Source organism: Hyperoodon ampullatus (genome assembly GCF_949752795.1).
Source record: "Hyperoodon ampullatus genome assembly, chromosome: 15".
Lineage (NCBI taxonomy): Eukaryota > Metazoa > Chordata > Mammalia > Artiodactyla > Ziphiidae > Hyperoodon > Hyperoodon ampullatus.
Window position 1 is genome coordinate 82,666,224 of NC_136928.1, and position 13,819 is coordinate 82,680,042.

Sequence of the window (13,819 nt, forward strand, 5' to 3'; positions counted from 1 at the left end):
TTTCTAGTCTTCTGACAGCGCCTGCGTGCGGCAAAGCGGGCCCTTTCCGCCCGAGCTGTGGAAGCCGTCCTGGGACCAGGTTCTGAGACGGTCAGTGTGGTGGTCGGCAGGGAGGGGCCGTGGTGGGGTGTGTAGGGGGACGAGGCCGAGCGAGGAGGGAGCGGAGGAAGGGTGAGGCCGGGTGTGGGGAAGGGGCCGTGGCCGGGTGAGGGGGGCGCGAGGCCGAGCGCGTGTGCGGGGTCGAGGGAGGGGAGGGAGCGGGCGGGGGGCGCCGGTGTCTGGCTTTCCGGGCCGGTCCGCGCTTGCTGGGGCGCCGGGAAGGTCTTGGACTTGCTGTCGCAGTTGGTCAGCCTTTTGAGGGGGTGAGATGGGGGATGCTAGTGAAACAAGTGTCTTTTGGTTATTTTTTCGGAGCAGCCGCAGGCACACCCACCACCTCGAGAACCCCTTAGCTGGTACCGCTAGGGCAGGCGTTCGAGGTTTCTTTCCCTGGGCTTCCACGGAGGAGGTGGTTGGTTTTTCTCCCTTTGCTTTCATATTGGGCTCCATTACTCCATTGTCCTGTGCAGGCCGTTATATCAGCAGAATATCAGCAAGCGATTGATTACGACGCTTCCTTGATTTATTTATAGGGAAGCGATTTGTCAGCCAGTAACGTTGGATTATTTTTCTTTAAAATTGTTTTGACACATAGTAACGTTTAAACCAATGAAGAATATTTTCTTATTAATAACTATTTATGGAGCTATCTTTGCTAGCCGCTAGGGGGCACTGGTTAAAAATGTAGCCTTCTTAGCCTTACCCTCAGAATTCCCATTCAGCCGGCCTGGGGTGTGGCTCAGGAATCACCCCTTCAGATAGGTGACTGTGATACGTTCTGTCACTGTCCCCACTTTGACAACACTGAGGATCAGACATCTAAATTTTTTTAAAGCACCTTAAGAGACCTGATGCAGAGCCAAGGGTGAGAAATGCAGCGTCAAGGTTGTGTTCTTTGTTCTCTAGCTTTACCAGCGTGGAAACTTTCATCAGAATCATTTTGGGGTGCTTGTTAAAATGTCAGTTTCTGCGCCCCACATCTACTGAATAGGATTCTCTGGGGGAGAAGTCCAAGGAATTTGTGTATTGACAAGCTTCCTGAGTAACTTTGATGCACAAGTTTGAGGATCTTTGTTTTACGCTCTGTGCGAGTGATTTCCAGGTCTGTTTTTCCAAAAACTGGGTGGATTCTCCAGCCCAGGTTTTTTCGAGCACCTCACATTCAGCATGCTGGAGTGGTGGGGAAGGAGGGGATACTAACCAAACAGGAAAGTCCTGACCTTCTCCGGACTTCACTTTTTTTTTTGTTAGCGGCACCATCATCCTCTCATCACCTATGCTTGGTATCTAGTCATCTTTGCCAGTTCTTTCATTTCTGGTCACATAATTTTTAAAATTTCGACATTCAGAATCTCTCTTCTGGATATTTTGGTAGGTCAAAGGGTCCAATATGGGGGATTTTATACTGTTCAAGTTCATATCGCTCATTTCTTCTGCATCCCTACCCCCGTCCCCTCTCCTGTGGGCTCTTCTGGTGGTTGTCTGACTGGTATCCAGGGTTCCGATTCTGGGCCGCATACACTGCTGGGGGAAATTTTTCCTAGGATCATGTGAGTGTGCCATCACCCTCTTCCTGCTTTTGCTAAGTTTCTCTGCTACCATATTAGTCAGGGCTGCTTAGAAGGCAAGGGACAGAGATTTACTCTTTTACCTCAGGGAAAAGGAGATTTTCAGGACTGACTGAGAATCGGAAAGAAATCGGGATCTAAGGCAGTTCCACCTTCTGTAGATCTCTCAGGGGCCACACTTGTTTTCTCACTTACGAGGAGTCTTCTCTGTTCACATCGTTGGATCCTCTGTCTGCTGACTGGCTGCCTCAAAACTGTATCGTTTTGTTCATGGTCTGTAACGACTGGGTCTCTGGTTTCTAATTTCCAGTTCTAGAGAGAGGAATCTGATTGGCCCAGCTTATCTTTTTGAGCAGTCACGTGTCCTCATATGCTCATCACTGGTTGTGGCTGATGGTAGAGAACATGGCTGTTGAGGGTAGTGGGAGCTACGGGCAGGCAGAGTCCTACAGAAGAGGCATGTTTAGTGTACCTAAACAGTTACTCAGTTTGGCAGTTGTCTTTGATGTTTCTACTTGCTCTGGACCTGTAATAGGTTCTGGGGACATAAGAACAAAAGAGAGACAGCCCTTATCTTGCAGAGATTACAGATCTAACCACCCTCACTTTCCAATCTTAGCTCTAACTTTTTACTTACATTCCCTATCCACGCTGTTCATTGTTTCCTGGACATACACTACATAGCCACTCAGCACTCTCTGTGTTCATTCTGTTCCTTTTGCCTGGTATGCCCTTCTTTCATTTCCCACCAGTGGACCCAGTCTTCAAGGATCAGCACAAAGTGATACGTCCATGATATTCCAGTAAGAGTAGGAACTTCTCTTCAGAACTCTCATAGGACTTAGGGTTTCTCCAGCACTGTTCTACCTTAAATTATGACTTGGATTTATCTGGATACTACACATTTGCTTTTTGAATTATGTTGGGCAAATTACTTGTGTATGAAACCTGTTTTCTCATCTGTAAAATGAGAGATAATACTTAAGATTATTGGAAAATCAAATAGATCATAGATATAAAAGCATCTCATAAACTATAAGGTGACGTGTAAATGCTCTTTTCGTGATAAGTTCTTTTATGTCTCCTGGTGAACGGTAAGCTTGTTGAAGGCTTGATAGGAATCCACTAAAGGCTGTCATGGGCCTTGCACATGATGGTGCCCCGGAAATATCTGCAGAACAGATGAGGTCTGGCCCCCTGGGCTGCCTTCATTCACCTGATGCCTATTGAGCCTGTCCTTTGTTCCTGGAAACGTGTCAGGCATGGGGGAAACAGTGGTGACCAAACCAGACATGCTTCCTGCCTGGGAACACAGTCACTGCAACGAAGTGCAGGGTATCTTTAAGGAAGACTGAGAAAGGAGGAGGGAGAGAGGAGGCCCTAAGCTGGTCTGGGAGGGGAGTGGGCGGTCAGGGAAACCTCCCTGGGGGAAGTGACTTTTAAATTGAGACCTCTAGGCTGTCTGTCGGTGGGTTGGGCATACGTGTCTGTCGGGATGTCGGGATGATGGAACCTGTTGAAAGGATTCATTTAAGAGGGGGAGCACGGCTAATCAAAAGTGAAACCTCTGAGGGAGGGATTGGGAGACCTGGCCGTTGAAGAACATAATCTGATTTACTGGGCACACTTGAGATCAAATTCTTGATTTGTTAGAAGCCTGGCTCATGGGAATCATTTTATAACTGTCAGCTGTGGTAGACTTTTCTGTTAAATTAATAAATGTGATTTGATGATCAAATTCAATTCAGGAAACATTTAACAATTCTTTAATATGCACAAGAAACTATTAGGCGCTTCTGAATTTGTGAAGGTAAGACTTGTGAAGTTCCTCCAGTTAAGGAAGCAGCCGCATAGCACAGGGAGATCAGCTCGGTGCTTTGTGACCACCTAGAGGAGTGGGATAGGGAGGGTGGGAGGGAGGGAGACGCAAGAGGGAAGAGATATGGGAACAGATGTATATGTATAACTGATTCACTTTGTTATAAAGCAGAAACTAACACACCATTGTAAAGCAATTGTACTCCAATAAAGATCTTAAAAAAAAAAGAAACTTAACAGTAAAGAAGGGATGGGTGGATGAATGCAGAGATTACCAGAATTCCAGGCGTGTAATGCTGAACGATCAGCAAAGCCTGCTCTAATATTTCCCCCTAAGTACACAAAGTAGAGGATCGTAATGAACCCTCGTGTGCCCATCCCCCAACTTCAGCCAACCAATTTTATTTCAGCCATTTCTCTCTTCCCCCAGTCACCTCTTTTCTCCTCCAGTACTTTAAAGAGCCCTAAGTCTCCATAGGGCAGAAACAGTGTATTATTCAACTTGTCAGTGACAACCTGAAGCATTGTAAATTACAGACTTCCAACAGACTGCTGTTAGATCGAACTGTTATTCAATTATGGCTGTGTAGAATTGCATTTTCTCAGAAATGTATGACAAACGTAGATCACCTTTCCTTAATAGATTCGTTTAAAGAATATCAGGTGGCTTAAGGCAAGGCAGCTTCAATTTTTTTTTTTTTTTTACTATTACCATTTTCTGCTTAATCTTAGTCTAAAGGGATCTAAGTCTGAAGTCTTTTAATATTAGTCACAATCTATGAGTGATAACTTTTAAAGTTTTATGTATCTCAAGGTGATACACATACCATCCACATAACAGATTGGAGAGAGGTAACAAGATTTGAAAATCTTAAGAGTTTCAATTTTTTTTTTCTTTTTAACAACTGAGGTCAATGTCTATAACTACTTTTCTTTACTATGCTCATTCCAGTCTTGTGTGATATTACAGTGAGGAAAAATATTTGATCTAAATAAGGGCTTTGTCAGACATCTGCATGTGTGTTTAAAATTTTTATTTTAAAGTAACTGCAAACTTACAGAAGACTTGTAAGAGTAGTACAAAGAACTCTATTTTACACCTTAACCAGATTCGCCAGGTGTAATATTAAAATTTAGGGTGCACATATCCTCTGTAATTATAAAATATTCCTGTTAATTCCGTAACCATTTAATGACGATATACCAAGCCTTTCCTTAGTTGCTGAGGACGAAAAGGTAAGACATGATCTTGTTTTCAAGGATTTCAAAGTAAATTAATAATTGTGATATGTTATTATAAGTGTAATACTGAAGATATGCATGACATATAGGTGTACTGGGTGAAACTGACCAGGGCGAGGCAGGAGGTCCCAGAGGAGGATCCCCCTGAGGTGGGATTTGAAGGAATGTTTCCGTTTGTTAGAAGGTTAAAGATGGGTGAAGAATTCCAGGTGGGTGGATCAGTGTAGGCATGCTCATTCATTCTTAGATATTGGTGTCTGCTGTGTGCCAGGCACTGTTCTACATGTTGGGGATTCAACATCAAACAAAACAGGAATAGACTCTACTCTCGTTGAGCTGCATTTTGGAGGTGGGGTGGACAATGAGGAGGCAGACGAAAAACCCAAAAACCAAACCACAAAGGTTTCTTGAGTGATGCTCAGTGCCGCGTGGAAAAGTAAGGCAGGGTGGTGTAATGAGGAGCGATAGTGGGGGTGATGGCTGTTTCGTACACAGTGGTCAGGGACGCTCTGATCAGGTGACATTTGAACAGAAACCCTGGCTAGCCCGAGCAAAATGAAGGCGAAAGAGAGTGGTAGATAAGCTCAGGGACATGGAGAGGGGCTGGAATAGGTCAAGCAGGGCCTTTGGGGCTGTGATAAGGAATTGGGGTTTTTATTTCGAGTGAGAGGACAACTGTTGGGGAGTTTTGAGCACAGGATGGCCAAGATGCAGCTCAGTGATTTAGGAGTGGTGTTGCAAATGCAGGGAGCAAACTGAGCAAAGGCAGGTGTGTGGAGCATGTTAGAGATGCAGGTACAGGGGCTGCACCAGGACCTACTTGTCGGAACCTCTGAGGGAAGGGCCCAGGCATCTGTGTTTTACAAGCTCTGGGTGATTCTGATGTATATTATGATTTAAGAAGCTCTGGTCCAACTTACATTTTCAAAAGATGACCTGGTTGCCTTGTGGAGGATAGACTGTGGGGAAGGCAAAATGGAGGAAGGGAGAGCAGTTGGGATCTAGGTGAGAGGTCACGGTGGCTGGACCAGGGTGGTTGTGATGGAGGTGGTGAGTGGTGACCAGATGTGAAATACATTTTATAGGTGGAACCAAAGGATTTGCTAATAGATTGAATGTAGAGTGTAAAGGGACGAGATAAGTCATGGATAATTCCAAGGTTTTGACCTTGGAAGAATGGAGCTGGAGTGGCCGTTGACTGAGATGGAGAACGTGGCAGGAGAGGCAGTGGAGCGCTTTCTTTTATTTGTGGGTGGTGGTGAGGAGGAGGGTTTGGGGGTTGGGTCTGGAGTTTGGGGTTTGGATGAGTTAAGAGAGAGATGAGTGTGAGTCTTGGGAAGAGAGGGGTGGGCACTTTGAGAGCTGAGCTATGGGGCCTTGTTTTTACTCCCGCCCATGGAGGTATGTTTGTACAAGTTTAAGGTTAAGAAAGTAATATAGTTAGTAGTAACTTTTTTTTCCTAATCCCAAATTATGATCTGATTTAACAGGTATTGTAGCTTTCTGTGAAAATGTCGGTTCTCATATCACAGAGCGTAATAAATTACGTAGAAGAAGAAAACATTCCTGCTTTGAAAGCTCTTCTTGAAAAATGCAAGGATGTAGATGAGAGAAATGAGGTAAGACCAAGTTTCTAAAATTACATTCTTACAAATATTTGTTGACTACCCACTATGTACGAGGCACTGTGCTAAGGATAAAGGTAAGTAAGAAATTTGTAGTTCTCACCCTCAGTAATGATATAATTTCTTATAGTTAAAAGTGCTTTGAATTCTGTATTGTTGGAATACATTTGAACTTATATAAATGATTGAATATTGAATTTATGCTTTATGATTGAGACTTATGTTTGGCTTTTTTCCAGATAGAACAGTCACCCTTCAAGAAGTTTAATTACTGAAATCAAAAGTGTTTCTAGGAAACTTTAGAAGAACTTCTAAACCCAATCTTCTTATAAGTAGATTAACCAAAAAAAAAAAGAAAAAAAAAAGATTAACGAGACAAAATTAGGACTTTCTGAAATATTTTCTTTCCTGGAGCCTCAGCCCTCTTCCTGAGTTGTTCATTCCACACGTCTTGGAATTTTAAAGACTTACATCTTTAAGAGACAGTTAAATAGGTCGTATGTTATGTTTAATAAGACAGGGAAGTATATATTGATCATTTTCATTAACTCGTATTAGATATTTCTATTCAACAATACAAGCAAATAAAATGTTGATTATTTTATTGTGAACAGCCAAGCTGCAACATTTTAGGGACTAATAAACTTATTGTATGAATTTTTTAAGTGGCAAAATATGTATGTTTTATAAAACTTAAGAAAAATAATCCTTTTTCTTAGGACTGTATTTCAATACAGTGTAATTTTTTTTTTTTTTTTGGCCAGTGAATAAGATGAACATGGACTGATTTTAGTTATACACAAATATATATATATATATGTATATGTGTATATGTGTGCACATATATGTATCTGTATGTGTAGACATGCAGAGTTGTATTTATGATTTTTTTTTACAGTGGGAAAAAAACATAAAATTTACCATCTTAACCATTTTTAAGTGTACAGTTCAGTGGTGTTCAGTAGTGTTAAGTAATTCACATGTTTTGAAATATTTCCCGAACTTTTTCAAATCTGAAACTCCATATCTATTATACAACTCCCTATTCCCCCTACCCCGACCCCAGCCCCTGGTAACCACCATTATACTTTCTGTCTTTATGAGTTTGACTACTCTAGGTACTTCATAGAAGTGGAACTGTACAGTGTTTGTCTTTTTGTGACTTGGCTTATTTCATTTAGTGTAATATCCTCTAGGTTCATCCATGTCGTAGCATGTGACAAGATTTCCTTCCTTATTAAAGCTGAATAATATTCCATTATATGTATGCACCACGGTGTGTTTATCCACTTATCCATTGATAGACAGTTGGGTTGTTTCCTCCTCTTTGCTGTTGTGGATCCTGCTGCTATGAACATGGGTATGCAAATATTATAAATGTTTTGAAAGCTGCTGAATCAACAGTTATTACTTTATTATTATTATTATTTTTGACATGGGGTACCTAATTTTATTAAATGTTAGCTCTTGTTAAAGAAATCGTGATATAAAATTTTTGTTATTGCAATACAGTGATGATAGCTAATGTTTTTATTGACTATGCAGATATGGTAATGGTTCTGTATATTTAGCTCATGAATAGTCAATAATTGTTATGCATAAATGAGATAAAATTAATAAATGGAGATTGTTTATTGTTATAAAAGAACTGCTTATGGAAGTAGTCATTTTATTAGCATATATTAGCATATTTGGAATAATAAAATGATAGTTTAAAAAGATTAAGTTTTACTTCATCGACAGTTTCTTTAGGAATATTGAGAAAATAGCTTCACTTGGAAGGAGAAAAATAGCACATAATAAGCATAAACTTAAATTAATCTTACAAAGAATGAAGTGTATTTGGTATAGAGCTTAACTTGTCATCATGCATGCAGTAGCATTTAATGGTTATTAGTGATATTTACATCTAGTTTAGTATTCTATAAATTAAAATTGGATTTTTAAAATAATACTTTGAAGCAACCTGGGATTTTTACATTATGGCTTAATGTGAAGGTTGTGGAGACAGTAGCTTTCTCAAGGCCTTTGTTAGCATTTTGCTTCTACAGCTTCTGATTAAATTTAATTTTTAGAGAATTCTAAAAAGTTGCTTAGACCTTCTTCCCTCTTTCTTGCCTTTAAAAAGTGAAGTACTTAATTATCTCATGTTAATATGTTTGGTTATCAGTTTTCAAAAAGTTTCTTAAATGTTACATCAATAAAATAAAATAATGTGGGGAAAATTGCCTGATGCTGTGCTTAGCATATGATGGGCTGCAATTAATAAATGCTAATTTCTGGGCTTCCCTGGTGGTGCAGTGGTTGAGAGTCCGCCTGCCGATGCAGGGGGCACGGGTTCGTGCCCCGGTCCGGAAAGATCCCACATACCGCGGAGCGGCTGGGCCCGTGAGCCATGGCCGCTGAGCCTGCGCGTCCGGAGCCTGTGCTCCGCAACGGGAGAGGCCACAACAGTGAGAGGCCCGCGTACCGCAATAAATAAATAAATAAATAAATAAATAAAATAAATAAATGCTAATTTCCTTCCTTTTTTTCTTTCTACTTAATTTGTAAACTAGATAAATCTCTTGGCCTCTGAATGTTCTCAATGATGGCAATTCTTTGCCCTTTGTAGATCAGTGAAGGGCTTTAATTTAACTTTATTTATGAAAAGAGCACTCTCAGCTCTCCTTGATACAAGGATATAGTGTTGAGGTTGGACACTATTCCCTAAGAAAATGAAACAGGGCTCTAAGTTCAGGAGGGGAATTTTGTTACGTGCTTACAAATGTAGACCCTGAAGGAAGCTTCAAAGGAGAATTAAAAAATGTTCTAGTTTCACTACAATTATTGGAAGATGTATTGATCCTGCAAAGGTGACTGCTTTAAAGGGCAATGGTTATCTAGGTCCAGTACACCTGAATAAATAGAAGTGGGACTACCTAGGAATTGGGAAGAGCAGAAAGATGCTGAATAGGAGGTGTTTTTGCATTGTAGCTTCCGGGAAGCTGAGATAAAATATGGTAGCTGTTGTGCAGAACCTTAGTTGGCCCGCAGTGTTCTGTTTTGGTGTTTTGGTTTGAGGTCATTATCAATAGAGTATTATATGAGTTATGTGATCCTGTACTTTTTGGAAAGAAATGGGTTTGGGATTTGCTGGGATGTGTATGTGGGGTTAGGTAGGGAAGGGCCCTTTAGTGATTCATATTGAAGTGAAAGAGTAAAGTCGTCGTGACCGTTTCTAAGTCACTCTGTCTCCACAACTGTAGTTACTAGATTGGCTAAGCAAGAACTAGTAGAATAAATATGTTTTGTGATAAGGTGCAACTTATAAGGCAAATATCCTTCTACCTTAAGGGACTTAATAAAACTTAATGGCAGTCTTTCCTGAAAATCACTTATCTATTTGGATAGTGTAGCTACAAAAGGTTAAAGATTGCTTTGGACTGCATGTAACAGCTCCCAAAATAGTGGCTTAATCAAATGAAGATCTTATTTTTCTCATGTAATGACAAGCTGGAGGAGCCATTCCAAGGCTGATATGATGGCGTCAGGATCTCTTCCCAGGCTCCTCTGCCCTTCTGGCCACGCCTCTCTGTGTGCTTGTTACTTCACATCAGCTGTCTTGATACAACTGCAGCATTGTGTCCACATATCAGACAAGAAGGAAAAGGGAACGGGCCAGCCGAGTTAGTCTAATTACTGAGCCTTCCTGGGAGACCTAGCCAGAGTGGTGCCATGGATTATTTCCAACTGCAAGTAAGGCTGAACAATGTAGGTGTTTTTAGCTGAGCATGCTGCCACCCCCAACAAAATCCTGTTGCTCTAGATACTGGGTAGACAACTAATAGTTTCTGCAAGAGAAAGTTATGACTATTCAAGTCTTTCATTTGTCTTGTTTCTAGTTAATCACGTTTATACCATCTGTCTTATTTGTGTTATGGATTTTAATACACATCTATCTTATTTTTTCCCTCATACTCTAAGAGCACCTGTCTTTGTGAATTATCTGAAATGTGACTGTGACCCCAGAAAGTAAACAGAAAGCTCCTGAGTCTTTGGAATTACAATTTTGAAAACTGATGTACAAGTCATATATCCTTAGGGCCATAGATTCAATTAGTTGGCTTTAATTTATATATTATACCATTGATTTTGATATTTCACTTTTTATCCCAGTTAATCTAATCAGAAGGGAGAAACATGCTGTAGAAAGTAACTCAAAGACATTAGAGCTCACAGAGGCAAGCCTGGTGTAATAATTGATGTCTGTAGGTATGACTCAGAATCATAAACATAGTGTTTAAGTTAATCTGTTTAACAAGTAGCAGTGTGTGTATTACTTTTTAGAAAAGTGGTAATCATAAAAGTTATAATCAAATTTAATATTTAAAGGATAAACTTTTTCACCTGGAAAATCTATTTATGCATAATATCTCATTCCCTAATGACCCTGGTTGAATGACAGGTGACTAACACATATAATTTAGTATCCATCATTATACGAATGTCTGTATTTAATTCGATTTACTTTTGTACTTTAACTCAGTATTTGTGTTTCTCTTTACTTGTATTCTTATAGCAGCATCTGTTGTATATTGCCTGTTACTATAATTATTTCCATGTTTGTATGTTGCCAGTAGTGGATTTTTAAATTCTTTCAGACTTCGCTCACTCATTTACTCAATAAATATTTGAGTACCTGTGTGGCAGTCACTTTCTCTCACGCTGGGGGTGTACAGTACTAAACAAACAAAACAGACATGCTTCCCACCCTCTGGGAGTTTAGGGCCTTTAGAGGAAACACAATAATCAGTTGTTAATCACACAAATAAATGTGTAATTACAAACAAGGATTAGTATAGTAAATGAAATTAGAGGGGGTTAGCAAGGCTTCCCTAAGGAGTTGATGTTTGACCCAAGAGCTGCCCGGTGGGTGGTGGTTAACTGGGTGGGGTAGAGGGAAGACTTTGTCTGAGGGTCCCGAGGTGGGAAAGAGCTTGAGGGCACATTGGTGAGGAGGGAATGGCCTGGCACAGGTTTCGAGGTAGGCCTGCTGTTGTCTCTCCATCGTTAGACCACAGGCCATGGAAGGATTTTGGTTCTCATCCAAAAGAGCAGTAGGAAACCATTGAGGGTTTTAAGCAGTGGAATGTTGTCAGATTAGCATTTAAAAAAAAATCACTGATGTTTCTCCCCCCACTGATACACATTCAGTAAGTAGGTGCTTAGATAAATATTTCTCTAATTGAATTTAGTTTTTGGTGTAATTTTCGTGTACCTTAGTATGTTTCAGCACCTTTAACCCAGTGCTTCTAACCTGTTTGCTATCACGGCAAGTACAGAAAATGATAATGTGTGTGCTGCACTTGCAATAGCCGAGGCTTGCTGCTGGAGGGAACCTGTCCCAGGATCTCGCTGCCCAGGCCCTGCTCTGCTGTCTCAGGGCTGGGGAGCACTGTGTCTTATGCTGTGACTCATTCTAGGCACAGGCTGGGCAGCTCTGATGTAGCTAGTAGGGACTTTAGTTTAATGAATTAAGGTTATAAGGGAAGGCTTAAAAAAACTACGTAATATATACAGCACCTGTATTGTTTTTATTTATTGCTTTACTTTCTTCCCTCTAGTCCTGATAAAACATCTTATACATACAATAAAACCACCTTCTATATCATATTCTAACTGTATTGGTAGAGAATTTGGTTACCACAGATATCCTAAGATTTTTATATACATTGTGGTAATTACGTTTCAGTGCCTAGTATTATTCATGCTTACTTATTTTGAATAAAATTGCAGTGCCAAAAACAGATTGCTAATGCTGTCATAAAAAAGTCTCATTTTCTCTTTGACTTTTACATTATTAGTAATCTGAAAACTTAAGAATTCAGAGGTGTTTCTAAATTAATGAAATACTGTAAATAGCGCTTAACATAACATCAGGAAAAAGTAAGTGTGCTATAATTAACTGGTATTTCAACTAAAGTACAGCATCTTGACAAGTTCTCTGTGTCTTTTATATTTCCAGTGTGGCCAGACTCCATTGATGATAGCTGCTGAACAAGGCAATCTGGAAATAGTGAAAGAATTAATTAAGAATGGAGCTAATTGCAATCTGGAAGATTTGGTATATATTGAAATAATTTACTCATTTGTCTTTTTCTTTTCCTTAACTTTGCTTTTAAGAAATGATTCAAAAATAATAGATTATAGATTGTACTTCTTCTGTATCTCAACTTTGCCTAGTAATATGCTAACTCAATTCTTTAAAAGGGGTAATAACAGGAGAGAAATTTTTACTTTCAGTGAAAGTTCTCAGCTCTTCAGGTTTTTTTATGTATAGATGGCACTGGTTGAATAGGGAGAACATATACTTAAAATTAAATGCCTGCCTAGAAGATATGTATGAGTCATATTGTGAAGTAACTCCCCATAATGGTATCTTATTATTATAAATATCACATATGATAAGCCAGAAAGATGTGGGCCCTTCTGATATCATTTATGAGGGATAAATCACTATTCCAAGAGGCTTACTTTCTCTGTTTCCCAGGAATTATTTTTCAGGGTCACACAGCTACTTCTGTTTTTCTGTTTGTTTTTATGATTCAAATTGATGATATTAAATTGGTGATTTTAATTGAGTGATCATTTGAATTAAATTATAGTACACTCATGGATAAAAGTTAGGATAGGATACTTGTAGGCTTTATTTAAAAAAAATAAAGAATAGTTCTTTATCATACAGTTTCTAAACTCATCATATGGGATCTCTTTAATAGTTGGTAAATGTGCTCTTAAATCTGATTGCAGGCTCTTTAATTTCAATTTATAGCAATGGTTGCTAACCACAAGGGTTAGCTTTGAGGTTTTGATAGTCATCTTTTCTCCTTTTTAAAAAACACAGTATGTGATTAGAAGTCCAGTGAAAAGACTGAACAAGCAGTTGTGAAACCATTTTTACACCACTGTAGTCATACAGGTAGACAGATAAATTCTTAACAGAGCTTATGCTTCAGTGTAATTTCAGAGTAGTTTAGAGTGGGTCGGATCATGTCAATTTGGTATGATCATCTGGTATGTAAATTCACATCTATTTTTCCTCACTTTTGAATGTTATTTTTGGTTTTGAAATGATAACATTTGTGTCTGTGTGTCAAGGATAACTGGACAGCACTTATATCAGCGTCAAAAGAAGGGCACCTGCACATTGTGGAAGAACTGCTTAAATGTGGGGCTAACCTGGAGCACCGTGACATGGTATGGACATTCTTTATCCATTGTTAATCAGCTGGAATCTTATCAGCAGTAATGGATATGTGTTAAGTCTTGTATTTTTATGTGTGAGGTGATACTATAATAATGTTTTTAGGATTTGGGATTGGGCATTGAAATGACCCTCAAGAATGTTTTAAAACCCGGTGATATAATGCACCTCCTTTAGAATATTCTTAGTCATTATTTCCTGTTTATTTCAGAATTTTAATT

At 39.6% G+C, this 13,819-nt stretch overlaps 1 protein-coding gene across 1 annotated transcript in view; it reads left to right on the plus strand.

The window, feature by feature from the left end:
• The window catches only part of KIDINS220 (kinase D interacting substrate 220), a gene marked incomplete at its 3' end in the record, with an annotated part of 96,252 nt that continues 82,433 nt past the window's right edge, over positions 1-13,819 (plus strand). The window contains exons 1-4 of the mRNA XM_079720697.1: positions 1-90; positions 6,218-6,346; positions 12,360-12,458; positions 13,493-13,591. Coding sequence (XP_079576823.1) covers positions 6,239-6,346; positions 12,360-12,458; positions 13,493-13,591 — 306 coding nt within the window. The 5' untranslated portion in view covers positions 1-90; positions 6,218-6,238. The remainder of the gene's footprint in view (positions 91-6,217; positions 6,347-12,359; positions 12,459-13,492; positions 13,592-13,819) is intronic.